Source organism: Aspergillus affinis (genome assembly GCF_023601865.1).
Source record: "Aspergillus affinis strain CMG 70 chromosome Unknown NODE_3_length_628324_cov_86_750800, whole genome shotgun sequence".
NCBI lineage: Eukaryota > Fungi > Ascomycota > Eurotiomycetes > Eurotiales > Aspergillaceae > Aspergillus > Aspergillus affinis.
The window spans coordinates 449,552-474,169 of record NW_026515784.1 but is presented as its reverse complement, the minus strand read 5'-3'; the positions used below and the strand labels follow the sequence as shown (position 1 = coordinate 474,169).

At 50.0% G+C, this 24,618-nt stretch overlaps 9 protein-coding genes across 9 annotated transcripts; 3 read left to right on the top strand and 6 right to left on the bottom strand.

The window, feature by feature from the left end:
- Positions 1-1,920: 1,920 nt before the first annotated feature.
- On the bottom strand, positions 1,921-3,019 carry KD926_007125 (ketoreductase; the record flags this gene model as incomplete). Its single annotated transcript, XM_053101688.1, has 2 exons — positions 1,921-2,784; positions 2,843-3,019. 2 exons carry the CDS (start codon positions 3,017-3,019, stop codon positions 1,921-1,923), a joined length of 1,041 nt encoding a protein of 346 aa, XP_052960803.1.
- A 264-nt stretch (positions 3,020-3,283) lies between these two features.
- On the top strand, positions 3,284-3,804 carry KD926_007124 (Erg28 family protein; the record flags this gene model as incomplete). The annotated part of the gene is made up of 2 exons (XM_053101677.1): positions 3,284-3,367; positions 3,442-3,804. The coding sequence occupies 2 exons, from the start codon at positions 3,284-3,286 to the stop codon at positions 3,802-3,804; spliced, it is 447 nt and encodes a 148-aa protein (XP_052960802.1).
- Positions 3,805-3,965: 161 nt separating this feature from the next.
- Positions 3,966-5,310, bottom strand: KD926_007123 (UDP-glucose:hexose-1-phosphate uridylyltransferase; the record flags this gene model as incomplete). Its single annotated transcript, XM_053101666.1, has 4 exons — positions 3,966-4,071; positions 4,131-4,896; positions 4,956-5,140; positions 5,210-5,310. 4 exons carry the CDS (start codon positions 5,308-5,310, stop codon positions 3,966-3,968), a joined length of 1,158 nt encoding a protein of 385 aa, XP_052960801.1.
- A 713-nt stretch (positions 5,311-6,023) lies between these two features.
- KD926_007122 (F-box protein) lies at positions 6,024-7,240 on the top strand (the record flags this gene model as incomplete). The annotated part of the gene is made up of 4 exons (XM_053101655.1): positions 6,024-6,086; positions 6,152-6,515; positions 6,642-7,076; positions 7,137-7,240. The coding sequence occupies 4 exons, from the start codon at positions 6,024-6,026 to the stop codon at positions 7,238-7,240; spliced, it is 966 nt and encodes a 321-aa protein (XP_052960800.1).
- A 154-nt stretch (positions 7,241-7,394) lies between these two features.
- KD926_007121 (NAD(P)-dependent oxidoreductase) lies at positions 7,395-8,273 on the bottom strand (the record flags this gene model as incomplete). Its single annotated transcript, XM_053101645.1, has 1 exon — positions 7,395-8,273. The coding sequence occupies one exon, from the start codon at positions 8,271-8,273 to the stop codon at positions 7,395-7,397; it is 879 nt and encodes a 292-aa protein (XP_052960799.1).
- A 541-nt stretch (positions 8,274-8,814) lies between these two features.
- Positions 8,815-10,471, bottom strand: KD926_007120 (glycosyltransferase family 1 protein; the record flags this gene model as incomplete). Its single annotated transcript, XM_053101634.1, has 3 exons — positions 8,815-9,100; positions 9,202-9,825; positions 9,927-10,471. 3 exons carry the CDS (start codon positions 10,469-10,471, stop codon positions 8,815-8,817), a joined length of 1,455 nt encoding a protein of 484 aa, XP_052960798.1.
- Positions 10,472-10,895: 424 nt separating this feature from the next.
- KD926_007119 (MFS transporter) lies at positions 10,896-14,524 on the bottom strand (the record flags this gene model as incomplete). The annotated part of the gene is made up of 3 exons (XM_053101622.1): positions 10,896-12,902; positions 13,374-13,437; positions 14,196-14,524. The coding sequence occupies 3 exons, from the start codon at positions 14,522-14,524 to the stop codon at positions 10,896-10,898; spliced, it is 2,400 nt and encodes a 799-aa protein (XP_052960797.1).
- Positions 14,525-19,208: 4,684 nt separating this feature from the next.
- Positions 19,209-21,866, top strand: KD926_007118 (uncharacterized protein; the record flags this gene model as incomplete). Its single annotated transcript, XM_053101612.1, has 6 exons — positions 19,209-19,375; positions 19,450-19,657; positions 19,712-20,169; positions 20,229-20,365; positions 20,507-20,584; positions 20,962-21,866. 6 exons carry the CDS (start codon positions 19,209-19,211, stop codon positions 21,864-21,866), a joined length of 1,953 nt encoding a protein of 650 aa, XP_052960796.1.
- Positions 21,867-21,928: 62 nt separating this feature from the next.
- On the bottom strand, positions 21,929-22,942 carry KD926_007117 (phosphotransferase family protein; the record flags this gene model as incomplete). The annotated part of the gene is made up of 1 exon (XM_053101601.1): positions 21,929-22,942. One exon carries the CDS (start codon positions 22,940-22,942, stop codon positions 21,929-21,931), a length of 1,014 nt encoding a protein of 337 aa, XP_052960795.1.
- Positions 22,943-24,618: the final 1,676 nt, after the last annotated feature.

Here is a 24,618-nt window from a genome sequence, read left to right as displayed (position 1 = left end):
CACACCGAGTCGGAATCGGGATCGTCTGGTCATCGGTATACCGATTCGGCCACCAACCGGTCGTCTCGCAGTAAACGGGAAACTCTACCATCCCGTTTGGAGCTCACCGAGAGGTGGATCGCTGGTTCCGTTATCTCTAAGGTTTGTATTGGGTCCCACAGGCAGAGTTTTTCGTTTGGCCCTGTTCCTATCTCACTATGTAAGAGAATCGTTAGTGCGGTTGACGTAGGCACGGTCGAGATCCTCTCCCTCTGCCAACCATGTCTCACCATTCCCCTGCAACCTGATCCAGTTCGGAACTTCACCGGTCAACTAAGGTCGGCCCAGGTATTCCAAACCATTTCCGGTCCCGGTGAATATGATTTTCATCCTATTTGGTCGGCATGCCGGCCAAATGAGACGGGATCAGCGGCCAGCCTAGTGAAAATTTCTTCACCGGGCCAGGGCTTGGTCGGGTCGATCGGCACTGCAGCTGGTCGCTTTCGGATGGCCACTGTGGTATGATGCTCGCAGTGCCGCTCGGTGGTCATGCAACAGACACTGCAACAACAGGCAATGAAGATGCCGTGCCTTGCGTTCATGCTTCTACAAAGTACTATAGTAGACAGAAATAATATCTAGATCTCATGAGTATCTCAGCAGGAGATATCTCGGTCATAGTTATTGCAGCGAGTTGCTGAGAAAGACCGACATTGATCCGAAAATAGACTGTACCTGACAATCATCATTAGACCTTGTGAAAAAAAAAAAAATCAAATAACAAAATCTTGGTCTACGGAAAAGCCGGTGTCTCACCATCGGACCCGATTTCATAATAGAAATCAGACTCTTACTTCTCTACTCCTACAGTCCTCCTTGCACCGTCGCAACAGCTGGAACCACGTGATTAACCGTATCATCCATGAGGATCTCATCATTATGGTTATAATTATATAATAATTATATAATAATAATAATAATAATAATAATAATAATTAAAATATCACCATTGTATAACAAAGCCGATTCAAGACCGCAGCATGACACGATGCACAAGACTAAACCAAGCTTCTTACCATCAAAAGTGGCTTCATCTTTCCCACTCATCCCGGCCAGACCAAGTTAACATGGACTAAGAAGTATGGAATGCTTTTTCCAAAACCATCGAATAGACTAGTCTTGGATGGTGCATCAGGAGTCATGATAAAAGAAATGTGATGCCACCACTATTCTCCACATTCATTCATTACTCTCATTTACAATGTTATGCTCTGCTCAGAGAGCTGAGAACTGAAAGACAAAAGTACAGATAGTTTTCCGAGGAAAAGAGTGAGTTTTCATTCACTTCTGCATGCAATGCGTCTAGCGAATTGCTCATAGCACGCCATCCAAATAATGAGTCCCGGTCCACTGTGTTCTTATCAGCACTCAGGAGGCTGTGTTCTGGACTGTCTTGGATTCGGTTCCGTCAACAGGCAATGGCATTGGTAATGGCCAAGGAAAACCGAGGTGCAACCAATTTACTTCAATCGCCTGAGGGATCGTTGCATTGAGGTAGAATACTGGCATTGGAAAACTGGAGCTACCAGGGAGCCTTCTCGATAAAGCCAAAGATTGTACTCTGTGAAAAGCTGACATTATATGGCTGCATTAATTTTCATAAATCCTTGCTGACATCAGGATCATGATGAAGCTAGCACCATTGTAGTAGGCAGTATTATACCAATAATTTGGCTCAAAGTTAAGATTCGCGTCGCAAGGAATATCAACACCCCCAAAGGTCAACTCCACGCCATTTTTGCCATCCACGGCAGTCTCTCTCGCACATGGTCTGTGGTCTAGACTTGGCATGTCTCCAGACTACCACGCGACCCCCCGTACCTGCACGTCACTCTTCATTTTGCTAAAGATAGATCATAGCAGTCGATCATACGGGGTAGATCAGGTGCTCTTCTTGCCCTTCTCCCGCTCAGCCTTACGCAAGGCCCGCTTCCGGATCGACTCGTGCATTCCCCGGTTCTGACCCAAAACCAACTTGCCCATAGTGCCGGTGACGCAGGTCAGGAACCAGGCCATCAGTCCGTGACTCCAGTAGGGGGACGAGCTGTACGCATATGTGGGGGATCCGCCGTTGCGGCCAATCTTAGACAGCACCGCCTTCACAAAAGTCCGGGGGTTAGGGATCGTAGCGCTGGCCCGGCGGATCTTCGACATAGCCGAAGTGATCAGGTATGCCTGCACAAGTTCAACCGTGATGCCATGCTGTTCGAGCTCCGAGCCGAGCGCCGAGGACCACTGCTGCAGGAAGGCCTTGCTGCCGGAGTAGGTCGCAAGAAGGGGCGTAGGAAGCAAACCACCGAAGGAGCCCATTGTCAAGATTAATCCTCGCTTGCGCTGGACCATGCCGGGGACGACCAGCTGCGTAGTCCGCAGAGTGCCGAGGCAGTTGATCGTCACAATATCCGTCAGTTCATCCTCCGGGGTCAAGGCGAAAGGAGTGGGGATGTCGTGGCTCTTTCCGACGTTGTTCACAAGTACCGCCACATCCAGCTCATCCACCAAGGCCTTGAGGTTCTCGAAGTCGCTGTCCTGGTTGCGGGCGTAATCCATCGCCAGCGTCTTGGTCTGCACGAACGGGTATTTGGACGTGATCTCATCACCCAGGGTGGTCAATTTCGAGGCAGTGCGGGAAACGAGAAGGATGTTGAAGCCATCGCGGGCAAGTTGGAGAGCAAATTCTTTGCCCAATCCATCGGAGGCACCTGTGATCACGGCCCAGCTGCCTTTAGGTCCAAAGGAGCGGAGCTGAACGTATCATGGTTAATGCTTGGGTTTTTGCAAGGATATCCCTGATGAAACGTACCGGCTTTCCAGGAAGCACGAACAAACTCAAAAGAACCCTAGCGAAAAGGAGAGCTCTAGAGACAACGAACAAACTCCCCGCTGCGAGGAGGACCGAGGCGCCCACAGTCTGCCATCCAGGGGCCACGTTGAGCTGCCATTTAGACAGGCAGGATATATACTTCGCAACGAGATCCATTGTGCTATTTTTATCCCGTCAACCTGATAGCTCGAGCTTCGAATTGGGGATTTGGCGGGGGAGGATGAAAGGGACAAACGGCGACGCGGAGAGAATCGGCGGGAAGTTTGGTGTTGTGCCAAGAACGGACCTCGGTCCAGCAGCAAACGCTCAACCGTCACCTTCCCTTTCCCTAAGGTTCTCAACCATCACATCAGATCAATCCCACCAGCTTCAACCTAACTCGGTCATCCTCGGTCCAAACTCACCATCCTCACAAACACAATGTCCGCTGTTCAAGCTTGTTTTGCTGCTCCCATGAGTTGCCTCCCTCCGTTTGACGGCTACCTGCCCAAATGGCTCGCCTTCGTACGTGACGCGCCGGAGCATCTTTCCCCCTGAATGTGGAAGTCAGACTTTCTAATAGTGCTTTCGCTTCTTAGATCTCGGTAGTCTCCGCGCTCAACAGTTTGCAAGCCTACAAATCCCATGAGTACTCCGCGCAGCTCTACAATGGCAAAACCCAGTCTGGTCAGAGCCACGCCAACCCTCTGTCATCGCGTACCTTCGCTACCTGGACCTTCCTGTCCGCCGTGATTCGCATGTATGCCGCCTACAACATCACCAATCCCGTCGCGTACGACATTGCGATTTGGACCTACGGTATCGCCTTGCTGCACTTTGTCGGCGAGTGGTTGGGCTTCGGAACGGCCGAGCTCAAGGGTCGCTTCGTCAGCCCCCTCATGGTCGCCTCATCCACTCTCGCGTGGATGTTGACCCAACGAGAGAGCTATCTCTCTCTATGAAGCGGTGCATCGATCTGAAGGAAAGTAGTGGTTTGTTTTGTTAACTGGACCCTTAATAATTAATCAGACTTCCGGGATACGGCGCTACTCCTTGGAATAATTGTCATCCTGCTCATCATGCAAAAGTTATCCTACTACTACATATTATACTGCGATCGTGCTCAAGCGTCCATCTTCTTTCTATACAACTCCCCTCCACAACCCCGTAGTCTGGCAGCGGCCTGTTCCGGGGTGATGTCACGTTGAGGTTCTCCCATCATTTCATACCTACCGTCAAATCAGCAATCTGCGAGGCAAAATCATAAGTGGAAAGGAGTGAGACTTACCCAACCAAGAACTTGCGCACCGTGGCGCTGCGCAGCAGAGGGGGGTAAAAGTGCAGATGCAGGTACGACGACTCGACCTCTTCTTCCGTGCCGTCGAGCGGCGCCTGGTGGATACCCATGCTATAGGGGAAGTGAGTCTCGAACAGGTTGTCGTACCGCCGGGTGATCTCGGCAATGGCTTCGGCCAGCAGGCCCTTCTCTTCGGCGTTCAAGTCGACCAGGGCGCGCTTGTGCTTCTTGCTGACAATCATGGTCTCGAAAGGCCAGATGGCCCACCAGGGGCAGACAACCAAGAACGCGTCGTTTTCGAACACCACACGCTCCTTCTTCTCGCTCTCCAGGGCCGCATAATCCTCCAGCATGTGCTTGCCCCCGCGCTCCTTGCGGTACTTCTTCAACTGCTCCAGTTCCATGGCAGGCTCCTCGGGCAACGAGCTGGTGGTCCAGACCTGGCCGTGCGGGTGAGGGTTCGAGCATCCCATGGCGGCTCCCTTGTTCTCGAAGATCTGCATATACCGGTACTGCTCCTTGGGCTTGGTCAGATCGGCGGTAGGGGAGTTGGGCGGCAAGGTCGTGGCAGGTGCGATGGCAGCCAACGGTGACTTGGGCGACAGGTGGGCCGTATAGATCTCGGTCCAGGCGTCAATGACGGGAGTGATTTCGGCGGCCGACAGATCCGCCAGGGTGAGGTTATGGGCCGCCGAAAAGGTGAGCACATAGCACTTTCCGGTCACCGGCTCGGCCTGCAGGAAGAACGACTCCCGATCTGCGTCGATGTTAGGACCACGTCTCGTTATTTTCCTTTCTGAAGATGAAGAAACACACCATCGCCCTTCTCGGCGGTGTAGGGAGCCTGCTCCTCCTTGACCGCGCTGTAGTCGTTCACGAAGACGAAGGTTTTCTCATACTTGGGGTTGGAATCTCCCTGCGCACGCTTGTTTCCGGGACACAGATAGCAGGCGGGATCATAAGTGGGCAGGGTAGTCTTGGAGGGACTCTCCTGGGCTCCTCTGTTGACGAATGATTTCAGTCTTCTTCTTGCAACAACGGGTCATAGAAAGATTCCAGGGCCAGCTTACTGCCAGGGACGCTTGGTGCGGTGGGGAGAGACCAGGACGGAAGAACCGCGGAGAGGATTGAACCTCCGATGGGAGATGTCGTCGAGGATGCTTTCAACCATTGTGAGAAATCGAAACCGTAGGCTTTACAATCAGACTGGCCGGCAAGAAAGAGAAAGTGCGACGAGAAAAAAATGTGCAAAAATAACAGCGATCAGAAAAAAGCAGGGAAAAGTCGACGGCGGAGAGACGGCGCAATGGCGGGGCAAGCGCAAAACAGTCCAAGGGAGTCGCGGGGTCTCCGGACTGCCACGCGAGTCCCGTGATTGGACAAGACCCTCTCGGGGCAATTCGGTACCGAAACCACGGGGAAGCGAGCTCGGATAATTTCGGCCGATGCCGAACATGAGATGTGCAGGTGGCATGGATGATGGGCATGTTCTTGCCAGAGAGCACAGCTCTCTCTATGGCAAGGATCCTCTGGGGTCTGTTGTAGCAGGCTGTACACCGTAGAGTAGTTATATCAACAACCGTACGGAGTAGACTTTGGTCCCTTTCTCTGCCCTGAATCGGGTAAAAAGGCAGTTGGCGTTAGTCATCAATATTTTGCCGGGGCTCACCGGCTATCCGAGTCATCCCCGGCCCGATGTTGACGTCATGTTGTTCTGATTCCTAAGGTGTCTATCCCGGCCTTATCTGTCAACATCCGGGGAATTCTTGTCAACGGTCCCCCCATGGCACCAACATCCCACTAGATGGAATGTCTGCTCTATACTCCTGCTTTCTTCTTGTACATACCTTAGTTTAAGATAAATATATTCTTGACTCCATCAAAATGAGCACCACCCCCACCCCTCCAGACCCCTCCTCCCTGCACCTCTACTCCCTCCCCAACGAGGTATATATATCCCCCCAACCTCACCAATCCCCCAATATCCCAACCCCCTCTCACCACCCAACCAGGTTTTCGTCCAAATCCTCACCCCATTCTCCACACGCGCCCTCCTCCCCCTAACCACCATCTCGCATCGCTTCCACGCCCTCGTCCTCCGCATCCTCCACTATCGCCTCCTCATATCTGCCTCGCTGCACGAATATAAACTCATTCTCGAATGTTTCCACCCCAGCTCTAAGCTCATCGAACCACATGTCTTCTGCCAGTACCTTGGCACCGACGGGCTCAGCGGTCGACACGAGGGCGCGGGGTCGTTGTACGAGAATGTTGATCCCGCGCAACGCCTGGGACGGTTGACGGCGCTGTATTCGCGGTTTCGGCCGGAGAGGGCCATCGAGGAGAGGTTGAGTGGCATGGGGTTAGTTATTTCGGGTAGGTTTGATTAGTCTCGCTATTTCCTTCTAGGCTTGCGTAGTATTGGTGTAGAGATATATATTCGGGGCTATGTTGTGTCTATGATTATTATATTCCGGTAACTAGCTAATTGGCAATATCTAGATCCCGAGATCCAAGAAAACCAAGACCATTTGACCGTCACGCGACCCGTCAATCTCGAAGCTTTCGAGGAGTTTTCGCAGCTCTGTGTTGTCGTGAATGTCGTCAAGGTTATGCCGGGGACGCATCTTCTTCTGAGCGCAAATACGGTCGAGGACGGAGTTGTCCGGTTGTTTCGAGAGTGGATGAAGGAGCAGGAACGGACTTGCAGTCTTTCTCGGAACGCAGATGACGACGAGGAAAGGGATGAGTTCGAACCTAATGCCGCTGGCGCTAGCGATCTGTCTCAGTCCCAAGCGCCCATGTTGTGGGTCGACCAGGGCAAGAATGTCGGTCTGAAGGTGCGGGTGCGGAAGAAGCAGTATCTCAATGCTGGGTTTCCGTTGCTGATCCATCGGGATGAGGAGGTGTTGACGAGTTACGAGGTGGATATTGAAGGTAGGTTCTGCTTGTATTACGGAGAATTTGTGAGTCCGAAGCTAATTCCGTGGGGTGTAGAATTGCATATTCGGACGACGCGGTTGCTGCTGACTATGGAGCAGTCGTTGGAAGAGCAGCAGAATTACAGTAAAGCGGTGATTTTTACTAGGGGGGTCGGATGATTCTGTCAGATAGATTAAGCATGAATTGCAATACATAGTGTTAGCAACTACCTCTCCATATAGGCTAACATCAGTTGAACTTGACATAAATCGTAAACGTATGCACTAGCTAATAACTAACTCACTCGCTAGCCTCCCATCAGCATCAGAATCCTCAGTTCTCATACGGCATGCCCGACTCCTTCCTAATCGCCCCATACACCCCGGCCAAATCCCCCTTCACGCCCTTCTCCGCCTTCACCCCCTTCAAATACTCATCCGTGACCTCCACACTCCTCAACCGTACACCAACCCTCCCCGCCACATCCGCCGCATGGCCCAGATCTTTGCGCGCCAAATCGACCGCAAACAACGGCTCCTCCCGCTTCCAATACTCCCCGTCGACCATGCGGTCCGCATACTTGGCAAACGGCCCGGGCAAGAACGTATGCACCCACCGACGATACGCCTCCACGCCCAACCCGGACTTCTCGGCCGCCACAAGCCCCTCGGCCACCGACTCCACCGTGTTCAGGATGAACGTGTTCCCTAGGATCTTGAGCGTCGTGGCCGCGCCGACGTCCTCGCCGGGCATGTCCAGCGTCGCTTTGGATGTGACGCCGTCGAAGAAAGGTGTCAGTCGCGCCAGCGACTCTGCTGACCCCGCGGGGACGACGATCATCTGTCCGGCATCGGCGGCGTTCGGGGCCCCGAAGACCGGGCATGCGACGAAGGATGCATTGCGTTGCGCGAGGGAAGCGTGGATCCGTCGCGAGGTGTCCGGGTGGACGGTGGAGCAGTCGACGAAGAGTTTCGAGGCAAGGTCCAGGGAGGTGTCAGAGAGGAAGGTGTTGATGATCTGGTCGAGGGCGGCGTCGTCGCCGACGCAGATGAAGGTGATGGTGGAGGCGCGGACGGCGTCGGAGATGGACTCCGCGACGGTGGCTTTCCCGGAGCCTAGTGATTCGGCGAAGGTGGTTGCTTTGGAGACTGTGCGGTTATACACGATCACGGGGGAGGTTTGGGGGCCTTTGTGGGCGATGTTGCGGCCCATGCCCTGTGGTTTGTTCTGTTAGTTGCTGATGCGGGGAGAGATAAAATAGATAGGTGGGGGGAGATGAGTGAGTGGGTGGGCAACTAACGCGGCCAATGTTACCAAGGCCAATCCAGGCAATTCGTTCGGACGACATGGTGAGTATATACTTGGGATTGTGTATTCCACAAGAGATGATGAACTGAAAGGAAAGAGTGGAAGTTGTACTCCGGTTAAGATGACCGGGAAGATGAGGGACAAAGAAGTGGATCTGGGCCTTGGTGGATCCCGACCTCGGCATTTCCGGTCGATCTCTCTCCCGGACTCTCTATACGGAGTAATATAGCTCTTGCATTATTTCTCGTTCTATATGACGTCTCCTCTGACTGCTTTGTAATTGCAGTGCTTCACCCAGTAGAGATATCATGATCCAGAAACGTGTACTACAAGGCATCAGGATGAAACCAAATAGGACTTGCCAATTGATGCGGTTGATGGAGATCCTCCAAAAATACTAAATGCAAGCAGATGATTGTCTTCGGACAACCAGACATTAACTAGACTACTTGCATCCATCTTTATGGCCTTTAATCAAACTAATGATCTTCTCACAAGCAATCACGCGGCCCTCGCCCTCCAACTGCTCAGCAACTTTCTTCGCCCGATCCGCCATACCGATGGACTCCTCGCTCGCTAGCACGCGAATCAAGGCTTGCCCTAAGTCAGCGCCCCGAAAGGCCGGAGCGCTGTTGCGACTGCCCCAGACTCCGATTCCGCAGTATTCTGTCCGATGCGCAAAGTCATAGGTGTCGAACCAGGTGGGCAGGACAACCTGAGGGACTCCAGCCCTAATCGACACGAAGGTGACGGCGTCAGTACAACCAAGCCGTGAAAGGATGGAGTATCAGAAAAAGATAGAAATAAGTTATAAAAGATGTCATCAACTCACCTCACCGCCTCATGATAAGAGTTCGATCCCCCATGATGAACCATACACTTCACCTGCCCACTCATCAGCACACAGATCGGTGCCACGCTCAGCCACGACTCAATCCGGACGCGATCGCCCTCGATCGCCCCCCTCAGACAGGTCAGAGCCGACTCGTCACGCTCGCCCTGTCTCTGAAGCTTCCACAGGATCTGCATATCCCGCCGCTTCTCCAACAACATCCGGAAACCCTCTGCGAACTCGCGCTCCTGCGCCGCACTGCACGCCACATGAGACCCCATGTTCACGAGCACCGTAGGGCGCAGGGACAGCCACGCCGCGAGCTGGGGGCTCTCGTGGGCGATCGGCGCGCAGGGCCGCACGATCGGTCCGCAGAGGGTGAAGTTGTCGGGCACGAAGCAGGGGAAGTCCGCCCCGGGTGTGGTCACGAGGAGGTAGGGTGTTTTGTCGCCCGAGGTGCTGGTGAAGAAGGGGTTTGGGCCGGGGATGCCGTGCGTGTTTCGGTACTCTCGAAGCTCTTTGACGCGTTTGTTGCCTAGGAGGATCAGGAAGATCTTGAGCGTGAGGAAGGTGTTGAGGGGTGCTAAATACCACGGGACGGGGTAGGGGTATCCCGTGCAGAGACTAGTTCATGGTGAGCTTCTTTGCATATGGGGTAACAGTGGGGATACAGAGATAATTGATTCTAGAGATTGGGTAGGACGAAGAAATGGAAAGTTCCTCACACTGGATATTTCCATAGATTCGCCAATCGAGGCTGAGGAACTAGATCCTTCGCAGTATTCGGGCTCAGTAGGACATGCGGCCACCGCAAGACGCGACAAGCATTCAAACCAATAGTGAACAGACCATCCACGACCACAATGGCGGGCCGAACCTTCTTGATGATATCGACGCAATCACGATAGATAGCGACAAACTGGGGCCCATCCCACGGGTTCATCAGTATCGGGAGAAGGCTGTTGAAGGCCTGGTTGGCACCCCGGAACCCGATCTGGTGATAGTCAAAGTGATCAACGAAATGGGGCGTGTTGATATACACATCTTCCATAGATGGGCCGTTGATTGGGTGAAATGTGGCGGCGGTGGTGGTCAAGGCGAGCTCTTTGGCTCGCTCGTTGAGGGTATCGATAGACCGGGCAAGACTGGGGAAGGAGGCGATGTGGACTGTGTAGGACGGGCGAAGGAGGAACTCGTGGGCCACGGCGAGAATAATACTCGCTTGGCCAAATTCACTGTTTGTGAAGAAGAGAACGGGGTGGCTCTCCATTTTGCTCATGGTTCTTGAGAGTCTGGAGAGGAGGATATCAAGGAATAGGAAGCCACGGTGGGGACGTAGGAGAAGAATAACAAGCAAGACAGTCAAGATCTTAGACTTTATACTCTACAAAGAAGATATGGGCGGAATAAGAGGGGCGAAGGACGTGGTGGATGAAAAGGGATGACCTACAAGCAAGTCTCACAGGAAAACTCCCTTAAAGAGAATGGCATGGTTTGATCTTGTTGGACAGGAGTAACTTGGAAGCACGTTCAGACATTGATGATTATCATTATGAACTTCTTTATGCTCTGTTTGTGAGCCTCTATACAAATTCTATATGCTATATGCAATGTTGGTGATTCGTTCACCTCTATACAGTACTTTTCTGTCGTTCCACCTTCATCTTATCGATCATGTCTTGCCAAGACCCCATCTATTTCTTTCTCCGTCCACTGATCGCCGAGTTCCGCGTATTTACCCGGTCAATGTCATAGGGGTTCTCCTCATACTGCGTAGCCGTTCGAGCCAAAGACCGCCCCGAACGAGCCGACTGTCTACTCGCTCGAGATGCTCGAGACGCCCGTCGACCCATGACACTCTCAGACTGGATCGTCGAGAGACTGTCCGTATCGCTATCGCTGGAATCGTTATTCTCTTCTTCCGGGGCTTGCTCTTCAGGGCCCGTTTTATTCTTCTCCTCGGCAGGCTGCGCCGCACGCGCCGGCTTGTTCTGCATCTCAGCGAGACGATTCATGAAGGCTTCCGACTCAGCGGCGTAAACGCACTTCTTGCGGATCGCCGCTCCATACCAATAGAATAGAAGCGGGAAAGGCGCGCAAGCGAGGGCAAGGAATGCAGGGATCGACGAGGCCCAGTGGATGCCGAGGTTGTTATACATGTAGGTCGTGAAGAGAGGGAAAGCCATGCCGAAAAGCGACCGAAGGGAAGAGTTGGCGGCCAACACGGAGGCCGCGAAGATGGTATACGAGTCGATCAAGTAGTTGAAGACACTGAGGAAAACAAGAACCTCTCCGAACCCAAAGGGGACACCGGCGGCGACCGAGGCCATCCAGTGGATGGAGGGTGAATTGGTCCAAGCGAACCAAAACAGTCCGATTGGGAGAGCGATGCCCCCGACGATACTGGGGGGGAGTCGAACCTCCGGGGCCAAACGCCCCGTGGTTTGTCGACATAGTTTAGCGTAGTGCAGGTTGTCAGGAATGGTGTAGAGAACAGCGAGGACCATTCCTACCAAGACACCCATGAAGGCCAGGCCTCCTACGCCCTCGCTCCAGCCGCGGCCCTGCTGATAAACGATCGGGAAGGCGGCGAACAGCATGTACAGCGTGCCATATATGATGGCCATGTAGATGCAGAACAGGAGGACGATCGGCTCGTGAAACAAAAGCTGCCAGGGCCGCGAGAGCGCCGTGGAGAGCGTTTTGGTCAACGGTACCCTGCCGCGCTCAATATCCAGCTTGCTGCGATAAACTCCGCCATTCAGCTCAGATAACTTGGCGGCTCTTCGACGCAGAAGAACAGGGGCATATGTCTCGGGTAGAAAGAAGGTAACCGCAAGCCACACGACGCCAGAAAACGCAGCCATAAAGCCTTCAACCCAGCGCCATCCTGCACCGGTGCCGAGAAATCCTCCGATGACCGGTCCAACAGTCGGACCACACAGCGGCGCCGCAGCGAACAGACTGATGGCAATGCCTCGTTGAGCTGCAGAGAAGAGATCACTAATACTCCCGCCACCATTTCCAAAGGCTGACGAGCCGGAGAATCCCGCCAGGAAGCGGAGAATGATGAGGGTCTGGATGTTCTGGGCACCCGCCGCGCCGGCATTGAACGCCGTCATGAGGAAATACGTGATGGTAAAGATATGCCGCCGACCGAAGGTTTCACTCATTGGGGCCCAAATTAGGGGACCGAAGGCAAACCCCAACACGAACAGGGAAATGCCCAGGATGGCGACTTCTTGCTCGCAGCCGAAATCCTCGACGATCTGGCTCATACCGCCCGAGTAGGCGGACGAGACCAAAGCGGTAGTGAGTGTGATAAATGAGACCAGGAACGTGTAGGACCATTTCCTCACAGCGCCGAAGTTCATCGGGTTGCGAGGATCGTTGGGGATCCAAATGACCACGTACGGGTCTTCCTCGGTGCCGGTGCCATCGTATGGGTAGTTCGCGATTTCCTGCGTAACCACCTTCTGGTCGAACACCAGACGGAAACAATTGATGCGGGTTGGCAGAATTGCCTCACCAGCGGCTGAGCCTGTCATGCCTGCTGGTAGTTGGTGATACGACGGGTGATCGCTGGTGTCATCCGAGGTCAGCTTAGGGCTTGTTGAGAATGACCGAAGGCGCAATGGCTCGATGCCAACCTCGCTCGGGGATCGTCGTGCGGGTGGCACAATTGTGATAGTATGACCCACCTGGTATTGATTCTATTAGAGCAAATAATAAAAATATTAGGAATTATAGCATTAAGTCCGTGTCTGGCTTGTGCACCCTGGCAAGAGGTCGTTGCCCGCGGAGGAGCCGTAGATTGCAGGATATTCTTCTGTTAGCGAGATCCCGGGCAAATGTTACATGTATGTATAACCAAGAGTGGAAAATTAATCTGGCAATAAGAATGAACGGGCGTGATATTATTACAAGTATTAATATGGGCAAAGAAAATCCAACACGACCAGGAAATCGGCATTGACAACCGAGTGCTGCCTCGGTTAGAGTGGCAGTGTTCAAAGTCTTAAAACCACCAGGGGCAAAAAAACTTGAACCCGCTAAACTAAACGGCACTGCTGACTTGACCATTACCAGCCGGACTTCTCATTCGTGAACGACGGTCGGCCCGGAGTTAGTATTCCTTAGCACCCAGACAAGCAAATGGCCCTTTGATCCACTTCGGCTTGGCCTGCGAATCTAGACAAATCGTGGTTCCCGGTTTCTCGGTCGATGGCAGTGCACCTGGGGATGAGAAGGGTTAGAAATGATAAGCTTCCAGTAATTGACCATGTCCAAGCTATATCTATACTCTCAACGGTTGTGACTTGGCAATTGTTCACCCCGACAAGGGGCAGCCCAACCCTGGTACGGCATCCCGACTAGTGGCTACAAGCATTCTTGGCAGACAAACCCCCAAGTGGTACATGCAATTCCGTCCATCCACTCGTACTTGGACGCGAAGGTGAGAGCGACACATTTCTATCGTTGTATTTCCAATTTGCTTTACACACGGTGTTGCCTGGACGCAACCCCAGGCAAACAAGATAGGGCATGCGTACGTCACGGGGCCGGCACGAGGATGCCGAGGTGGAGCCTGGAGACTCCCCGTAACTACGGAGTACCTAAGGGTCATAACATTTCCAGTTTATGTACATAATCAGTCCGGGCTGCCAAGCGAGATGAGACGCCGGAAAGAAGGTGCCGAGCAAGCTTATTCTCCACGTTGACTTTCGTGGGCTTATTTATGTACAGATGATTTCTGATTTGTGATTTATACATCCTATCACAAGGTTTGCACTGTTTGCAAGCAGTGCAAAGTCGAAAGCGGCTATTTGATGCCTCAGAAGCCAGGTTTGGAAATCACCGAAAGGGGCCTAGCGCAGCACCACTTTCCTCCACGGGAAGAGGAAGACAATCCTGAATCCACAATTCGAGGATTGACCCCCGATCTACTTGACCATTTGATGAAATGCGCATCATATCCCCTTCCTACCAATTACCATACCCCCTCTTCATCAGAGGTATCCAACCACACCGTCTCCGGGACTGGAAAGCGCGTTCCCGGGGATTTCTCTAGCAACATGCTTTTGTAAATGTCATAATATGAACCCCAGACGGTGATGTGCCCCTTGAGTCCCTCCGATAGAGGCCAGTTCCACGAGGAGATGCATCCATCGTAAAGCTCACTCACAAGCGGTTCTGCATGCTGAGTCACATTCACATATACCAGCTCGAAGGCCGAATCGGGTTCTCTGTTCTCCATGGCGAGAACGGTCGGATCTGGGATATATGTCCCATCACTCAAGGCTAGGTCGCGAACGATCATCATATTCTTGAGTTTCAGAGATTGAATTCGCTGCTTTCTCGGTTCAGGACCTAGGAGAGCTATACTCCACAACTGATACAGGCCTCAAAGGTATCGAACACGCTTGGTATGCGTCAGATGGGGTAGGCGACGCTGGAATATGTGGGGTGAATATTCTTTGTGACTGTTAGCAAAGCCATGGAAGATCTTTACCTTCTCGCCTCGGGACCGGGGATCAAAGAGAATCAACGTTAACTTGGACGCGACTGTTGTAATTCTTTTCAAAGTATGCCACAGATTTCTCCAAAACGGCGGCGTTCCGGATCAGTGACCTCCTGAAGCCAGGGAACTTCCCGGTGCGGAGGAACGTTCTGGTTAGTTAGTATAGGATCGAGGGACCCTCCGGTAGGCATCCAGGAACCTTCCTGGATGCTCTGCAGACATTCCTGCCTGAGGCGAAGCCTCGGGCAGTATATACGGGCTCTAGATCCTCCCTCCTAGATAGCCTTTCTTCCCCATGGGAAAATTCTTTGACTACGAGTCAGAAACAAACTTGTCTTATACTAAGCTCCTTTGTAGACCGTCACAGTCTAGACTTCTCATCTTAACTTTACCAAGAATCTTGCGAACTCGATAGGGCCGCAACTTCTTCTGCAGGGCGCGTTATATTCGCGAATCGGTAATACTTTTTAATTTAACAGATATACTACTCTTACTAACTATCTTAGGTATTTCGTATCTCTCCTAGTTCAGCAACGAGATCTTCTACGAATGCTACGCTATTCTATCTCCATTTAAAAACTATCTTAAAAGTACATTCCGCAGCTGTCAGCTGGTGCGTCTTCCCTTACCTCTAGTATCTAATATCTTCTAACCTCAAACGCAGTTCTCCTAACAAGGCCGTTACAAAGAAGTCTTGACGCTCATAAATCAGGTCACTCCTGAGCATTTTTAACCCTTAAAAGCTAATCAATACTGGACCTTCCTCTCAGGGCTCCTCTAACTAAAACGTTAAATATACTAGTTTGTCAAGTCTATCCTCTCCCTCAACTAACCCAACCCAGCAGATCCATTCTAATAACTTTTAATAGTAACAATAAAACCGCCTGTATCTCCCTCCTCTTCTAACTCGAAACTATTCAGCTTTCAGATACTAATATTTCCCTCCTTTTTGCCTTCTAAATTACTGACTACCTTATCCGCTAAGGTAATTACACTCACGCGTTTTCTCTCGTCAAATTTACCGCTTAATCCCTCCACCCTGAGAACTTCGATATTAATTCCCAATTGAAACTTCTCTGCTTGAAAGTTTCTTATCCTCGAAAAGACTGGCCAACTGTAGCGCGAATTCTCTCTCGTTATGTATGCCGTTAGTATCGCCTACTGCGTCCGTCTTCTCCCAGGTCTCTGAGAATCTGTTATAGTGCTGGTAGCCGTATTACTTGCGCTCAGGGAATTCGAAGCTGCTGCAGAACTGATAGAGAACATTATGTCGCAGATCTTAAAGTCGAATGATTGCAATCTGGCGGTAAAGGCGTTCTCGTTGCTCGTAGATACAAATATAGGCGTTGCCGGAAAAGTAAGAGCCCAGGGTCAGAGGGTTAATAATACGTATACGTCGGTGTCGGCATCAGCAGTAGCAAAAAAGGAACATATAAATTGCGCGCTAGAGTATCTAAACTGTGCGTATAAATAGTTTGAGGAGATTGAGTATATCAAAGGACAGTACAAGATAATGGCTAAAAAGGTAACAGTTATATATCTAATGGGGGACTTGATGGTAGCGAATAATTATGCCGCAAAATACCTGGATTTGCAGAAGCAAAGGAGATTTATACATGTGTTTCTGCCTTTGTCAAAGAGCCTTGACTATCCGATAGAAAGCTATAATCTTATCTATTAAGGATTTAGATTTAAGTGATTTTGTCCTTGTTGTAATAGTTGACGGTACTGTTTTAGCTGTTAGAAAGTTAACTTGCCATTTTTGATAACTTTGTAGTATCGACTGAGCATGTCGACTGCGCGTAAGGTAAACTTAAAAGATAGTCTAAACGTATATCGTATAATCAGCATATATTCTCAAAAGTTTAAAAGTCTAGATTAATTTACCTTGTTACCGTCTCCCAAGGGGTAGTTCTTCACCCGGATGTTCTGGTAGGGGTATTCTGTAAGGCACAAAACCGTAAAGATAGGTATGTATTAACGAAGGATAAGCTGCATGGAGTGCAGCGTATTCTGCGGGAAACTAGCTACTACTTATGCTACTATCTTGGATCACTCAGGTGATTCAAGATACCGGAAGGTTCCTGGGAACCTACCGGAAAGTTCCTGACATATTCGGTACGCTCCTCAAGAAGGGGCATGTAATCCCAGTGCTCCTAGTGCTCCTAGTGCTCCTCCTAGAGATTAAAGGCAATTAGGCTACCCAGGACAAGGGCAAAGATAACAGTACTAAGAGAGTATAAATGTTATAATCTGCATAAGTCGCTAGTCTTCAAGAAAGAACTTAATTGCGTCAGTTTCTGAAGTCAGAAAGACAGGGATCGTACTAGATAGAAAGCTTATGTCAGAGGTCTAAATTACAAGTTAATTACATTAACATATTTAATTCATAATAAAGACTGTCTTTAAGCTGTATTTTAGCTCAATTATACTTAGAAAGAAAAAAATATATTACTAGTAGCAGTAGCGTAATGCTGTATAATCTCGCTCTTGCGGTTAAATTCGTTATTTATAGTCTAAGGAAACTTGCTGCTACTCTTAATACTGTTACGCTGACGTTAAACGATAACGCAAACAGGAGCGGAACAAATCTACTGCACAAAACGCTAAATCAGACAAAAGATATTGCGTTAAAGGTATATAGTTAATACTGAAAGAGCAAACGTTACCTAATTGTAACAATACAAGAGAAAGTTAGAAAGAGAGAAAGAGAAACAAGATTATATTAAAAATCTGTTATCCGGTTAACGAAGGTCTAGTGGTCTTGTAATTTTATTCTATTTGCGTCTATTTGTTCGGGTAACTTATGTTAACGTTTTAATTTTAGATTATGTAATATTTTGTTCTGTTACCTGTATTGCGCTCCTGTTAGAAAGTACCTTTCGTCAACACTTAAAGGTAATTGTAAGGATTAGTTATTGTCGATTGATTCTGTCGGGTTATATTAATTCTTTGGCTATAAGATTTTGTATCATTACCTAGAACGGTAGGCACGTTTTCCTTCATGATATACTATATCTGCATCTAATGTATCGTTATAACAGTTGATAGGATCCAGTATAGTCTTCTCGTGAGATTCGAATTATTATCATGCTGAGTGTCTAGCAATCCATTCTCGTATAAGCTGTGACGGTCTACAAAGGAGCTTAGTAAAAGACAAGTTTGTTTATGACTCGTAGTCAAAGAATTTTCCATGGGGAAGAAAGGCTATCTAGGACCTCTATATACTGCCCGAGGCTTCGCCTTAGGCAGGAATGCCTGCAGCGCATCCAGGAAGGTTCCTGGATGCCTACTGGAGGGTCCCTCGATCCTATACTAACTAACCGGAATGTTCCTCCGGAACGTTAATCCGCACCGGGAAGTTCCCTGGCTTCAGGAGGTCACACAAGCTATAACGAGGGAAACGTACCTTCGAGGTACCGGCTATCGCATTCCCAATCTATCTACCCAAACTAATTGCTGTAGGCTATATTCAACATTCTCGAAGCTGACATCGTCGTCTTCTGTAACGAACTGTAACGAACGGCTACGCTAGCGATAAGGAATCGCGGAAATGTAGGATGGTCATTGAACGAAGAAACTAAGCTAAGTTATGAAGCTATTCAGGAGCTGGTTGCGATATGTGTGACAGCTCTGACGCTAGTCCCTATCGGGGAGTTAGGTTATAGGGTATCGCGAGGAAGGTCTTCGGAGGCAGGTCACAGTCCGTGACACGAACGGCTACGCAGGCGATAAGGAATCGCGAGAATGTAGGGTATGCATTCAACGAAGAAACTAAGCTAGGTTGTGAAGCTAGTCCCGATCGGGTAGTTAGGTCATAGTATCACGAAGGAAGGTCTTCGGAGGCAGGTCACAGTCCGTAACATCTTCCAGGAAACCAAGATCTAACCTAAAGATCTGCAAGATAATATAGTTTAAATACCTGGATGAGATCATGAGACTGCTACTTCAGTTTCTCGCGCATTAAAAAAGGTTTGCTCTTCGTCTCGCCTGTTCACCAAATTTAACTAATCAGAATAGGTTACTCTAGTATAGTTATTTACAACTAGAATGTGAGTACCTGTGAAATCGACGCCGAAAATGACCGCCAGTGAGGCCGTTTACGGCGTCATTTCCACACGGCGGTTCAGCGACCGGTTGTTGCTTGAACGATTTACACCCGTGATCTGGCCACTATTCTGCACCCGCCCCATTTTTCTTCGTAGCATGTTGGCTTACCCTGCGAACCTCTTCGACTCATGATAGAATCGCTGCCGAAAATGGCTTCCCTCGCTGCGAAATACAGCTGCTCTCTGATTCCTACAGACTTCCCTGGGCGACCGTATAAAATGTCACTTTTTCTCTTCCCTTTGTCTCCTTTTTCTGGCCATCTCTGTCTCTCGTCACGCCTCTCGACGAACTCTCCTTCCCAACCCAGCGTCAACTGTTGCGAGCACTGCCTTCAAACCTCCCTTTTTCTTTATTCATATTATATCTGTTCGTCTCAATGACGCCGCCTCCTCTTCCTCCTGCGAACCCCGACGAGCACCAGTACTGGACCGATCCTATCCTGTGCGAGGAGACTCGGACCAGACTTGAGCATTTCCGAAATCTGGGATGGCTTCCCCCTAACTACAAGCCCAGGACACTTGAAGGTCTTGCAGTTGTCGAACGGTACTGGCGAAGGCACGTCATCTCTTCACTCTCACGGTAACCAGAGGATGTTCCAATAAAACTAACACCTGCAGATATTGTGCACATTCAAACGAGGACTATGTGGAATATCTACTGTCGGAAGACAAAGCCATCTATATGAACTTTCTTGACTGGATGTCAAGGACCTCGCGTGCGAAAAGACTTCAGACCTATGATGAATATTGGCGGCACTTGTGCCAATACTTTGGCTTGTTTGCCCGCCGGCCTGTAAATCATCATGTTCATGAGCAGATGCGACGAGTATGTTTAAGCTTCCTGTTCCATTCTTACACCTGGATACTCAATAGACAACAGTACCTTGAACAAGTTTTTCCTGCAGAGCGCAAGATCAGTAGGCGCGTGAAAAAGAAGAGCACACTGGACATAGATGATTTCTGCGTCCTTTTACGCCACCACTGGGTCCATTCTTTTTTCTTCCGTCATGGGAGCATGATTATCCAGCAAGCTATGATCATGCTCTGGTCCTCCATCACAGGGATTCGACCAGATGTGCTACTTCCACAGCGAGATGCTACAAATGATCCCAATGCATCACAAGATGGCTCGCTTTCGCTCGGCCCAAGGAAGCGCAAGCGGGGTGATTCGTTTAAGAGTGATCTTCCTCAACGGATTTCACCCGACGACCTTCCCAATACTATATGTTACAGGGATATCGAGCTCTTTTACCTCAGAAACCCAGGTGATGGTCGAGACGTTCTCTGTGCCATCATTGTATTTCGTAATCGTACGGGCCGGCCAGAGGGTGCTGATGGGTAAGTTTTCCCAATTTTTTCAGCAAACTTTAATGTCTACTGACATTGCTGGGACGAAGGACGAAGTTCTTCATGCATGGAGATTATCAATTGGCATACTGTCCAATTGCTCAAATTGTGTCACTAGCCTTCCGCGATGACGCTTTCGAAAATGAGCTGACCCCAGAGTTGATCTGGCGGATTAAGGTTCCGAAGCGTACCAGAGCTCTTCCGCTTCGGTAGAAAAAGGATAAGTTGAACCTTCCCCTACTTCGACGTGTGGTTCGAACTCAGTATGGCTACGGGGTTCATCCGACGCTACCAATGACTTATGACTCGAGCCGGCTGGCACTCAAAGATCTGGGAGAGGATGGAGGATTTGAGGACAACCTAGGTCATTACAACTTCCGACGTTGGACTGCAAACGAAGCCAATCGTAAGTATTTCTGCATGTGACCCTATTGTCCTTCATAGGACCTCTGTGATTCCAAGGGGTATGGGGGCTTTAAATGAATTATTGGATTTGCCTAACGTGCTTGGAACAGGCCACTTTACCAGTCAAGAGCGGAAGAGGGTTCTTGGCCAGTCCGGAGACTTTATTTTTGAAAAGTATTACCAAGCGGAATTTATCCAGCGAGATCTCCAACATGTGGTCCTCCTTCGGCCCCCTCAGGAGGGTCTTTTCAGAGAGCAGCGGCAGCGGGCATGCTTAGGAACAGAGATCCACTGGCCCCTTCAAACATTACTGACGAGCAGCTACGGGCTATTCGTCGACATCCTGAAATTCTGGAACTCAGGCGAGAGAAACGGGAGTTAAAGAAATGCGATCCCTGGCTGGCACCATTCAGGACGCTCGAAATCATTTCCCTGACCTCTGTCAGAGGCATGACGAAATCAGCAGGAAGCTCACCAAGTTAAGGAAGGCCCTACGAGATAATACTCGGCAGACTGCCAGAAAAGATCATTTCCATACGGCACCCGTACTAGAAATCGACAGACAAATCCAGCAACTCTTGGGTAAATCTGGTGCAGAAAATTGTGATACTGACAGTACCAAGGATGGCGATGAAGATTGGCAGCCTCCCATCCCGGATTACGTTTTTCCTGAAAAAGCTCGTCTAGTGGAGTCATTCTACGGTCCGGAGGGGGAGTGTTTTGACGAGGATAGACTACTTGCAAAACGTATCCAAGTTACTGAGGACCTGGTCGCACTCTCGCACCTCTGTGAACCAAATCGTCGGGGCAAACGAGCCAACTGGGATGGGGACGATGAGCAGAGCGAGACATCTGAGGGAAAAGAAGCCTTCCTGTCAGAAGAGAGATCCCCGGAGTGCCTCACGGATGTATGTATCATCTGTTGCGGTATATCCCGCCGCTCACCTTCTAATCCCCATCCACACAAGTTTTCATCAAAAAGGAAGGATTCTCTCCGTCGTCATCTGATCGGTCACCTTATGAACGCACACGACGGAGTACGCTGCACTTGGGAAACTTGCAGCAAACTCCCTACTTTCATCGATATCGTTGAATTTTTAGCACATGCCGCCAATATTCATCACTATGACCTCCATATCAAGCTGGAACGTATTCCCAAGAGACGAAAGCCGTCTTGGGATGAAACACCGTCTTTCAGCAGCTCCAGCATGTCGTTAAGTTCGAGCCGATCGGCCACCGAGACTCCCGCTTCCTCCGTTGATATTGAAATAGGCATCAGGTAATACTACCCTATAATGTCTGAATTACTCCTATGTATTTGCTGCTGCTTCTCATACTCATTGAACTATAAGGCAGAACCAGTCTTTTGTGAAACATCTGGTAGGCCGGTTTCAAAAGTCCATTCGCAGTCATTGTCGTATCCCTGCGCGATTCTCTCAACATCGACGACAGCATCCCACGCCGCCAACGTCCTCCTGTATCTTTCCTCTCCATTATCGACATTGACAGCATCCAGGTCTTCCTGGCGCCCAGCATCGCACTCGCAGCGCAGAACAGACCTCAGCACATCTAACAGTTCACTCCTCCACTCAGGTTGATGGCCCCCAGACAGCCGTGCCGCGACGTACTCAAAGTACGCGGGCATGATGTTGGCCATCTCCCAGTCCAGGAAACCCGTCACCGCGAGTGTGCAGGGGTCCACGAGGATGTTCCGGTCAGACAAGTCCCCATGCGAGAGGACAGGACGGTCCCAATCACCTGCGCCGGTGGTGTCACGCTGTACTCGCTCAAGGACGACTGCACGTTCCGCGTCCGGGGCAGAGGCCTGCAGCGCGCGGACGCGCGAGTCATCCCACTCTGAGCGGGAGGCGCAACATACATACGTCTCTATGCCGAATTCGGAGAAGAGGAGGTACGGCTGCCGCGTGGGCCGGCCGTAGTAAGAGAAGTGGTGCGTACGCATACGCACGAGGAGACGGCAGAGCTCCGCCTTGATGTTCTGGCGCTGCAGAGGGGTGAGTGAGGGCCAGAGCTCGACTAGCGGCGTGCCCGGCTGGTGAGTGAGGACGAGGCCCTGTTGGGTGCGGTTGGGCGTCAAGGCGTCGGTTATTCTCGGAAGCGTGACGACGCAAATGACGCGTGGGACACAGGGGCCCAGGATGGAATGGGCGAGCGCGGTCATCTTGCCTTCGCCATCATCAGTGCCCAGTTTGAGGATGGTAAAGGGAGAATGAATAAAAAACTGGCGTCCAACTTTTGGAACAGTCGGCCCTGAGAACAGAGGGAGGCTGGGGAGAAAGGCCCAGTTCTCCAGAGGAAGCTGCTCTGGTTCCTGAGAGCTCTCGTCATGTAGTGTCATGGTGAGCGGCGATGCGTGGAGAGCAGTCCAGAGTAACAGGCAATATTGAGGGTCTACTTAGTTAAGTAACCTGGTGCTAAAGTGCGATGTCCTCTAGATAATTGATTGATATCTACCTATGCGACCCCTAATGGTAGATATAGCCGAGTCCACCGGACCGGGAGTTTGGGAAGAAAAAAAGATTTGGGAGCAAACGAGGTCAGAATAGTGAGGGAGGGCTCTTTTATATTGGGAAGCCAGGCGGGCGGTGTTTACAATACGGCGTATCAGGAGGCTATACCATAAACGGCAAAACTAACCGGAAGAGGGAATTCACAGGTCCTTGTTTTACATTTGCAATATAACCTGTATTCCTATCCGCGCCGAAGAAAGTCTCACTGGTATATTTTATTTGCTTAATTTGTTGACTCCGTTCTGAGACTTCCCTGAGTGTGACATCCTGAAACCAGGGAACTTCCCAGTGCGGAGGAACGTTCCTCCCGAACGTTCCTCCGCACCGGTAAACTCCCTGATTTCAGGAGGTCACAACACTGAGGACCAGTAGATCGGCGGATACCCGACTATAGAGTAATTTTTTTTTAGTTTAAGCTGGATACTACTATGCTAGACTCGGAAGGCCGCTATATTATCTTAAAATTTTTAGTTTTTGTCTTTATCGGAACTTATTATCTGGCTAATTGGAATAAAATTTGTAATTTCTTTTAATACAGCTTTCTGGATCTGTTCGATGCGCGCATCCAGAATCTAGTAACAATAGGCAAGCGCATTTTTGTTACAGATAATATTAATATCTCTAGAGAGGAGATTAACGCAGCACATACAACTGAAACTATTCAGAAAGATACGATAACAGACAATAAATTTGTATTTATGCTTGCGTGTTAGCTGTTCAATCAACTGCTGATCAACAGAAAAGTAATCAGTCCTTGTAACAATAACTGAAAGTAATTTATTTTGCACGATACCTATCGCTCGTTCTACTCTGATTAACGGGGCATGTCCAGGAACCTTCCGGTATGTTGCCAGGAACCTCTCAGTAGGTTGCTAGGAACCTCTCGGTATCTGCAGATACGTGACTCTGTCACTGATCCACAGAGTAGTATATGTAGTAGCTAGTTTCCCGCAGAATTCGCTGCCTTCCATGCAGCTTATTCCTCGTTAATACATACCTATCTTCACGGTTTTGTGCCTTACAGCATGTACATATGCTAAGAGCAGCGGATCAATGCGCAGTCAAAAAATTATAGATCGAGGATCGACTACATTCTGTTCAGTCTGGACATACAGGAGTGATTCTGCAATTCGAATATCCAAGAAAGGCTGATAGTAGGTTCTCATCTAACATTAGCTTTTAATCTGGCTAACAATAGTGTGACCTCCTGGAATCAGTGAGTTTACCGGTGCGGAGGAACGTTCTGGTTAGTTAGTATAGGATCTAGGGACCCTCCGGTAGGCATCCAGGAACCTTCCTGGATGCTCTGCAGGCATTCCTGCTTGAGGCAGAGCCTCGGGCAGTATATAGAGCCCCTACATCCTCCCTCCTAGGTAGCCTTTCCTCTCCATGGGAAAATTCCTTGACTACGAGTCATAAACAAACTTGTCTTATATCAAGCTCCTTTGTAGACCGTCACAAATAGTAACTAGAGATCTGATTATTGTCCAGTCTACGTTATCTT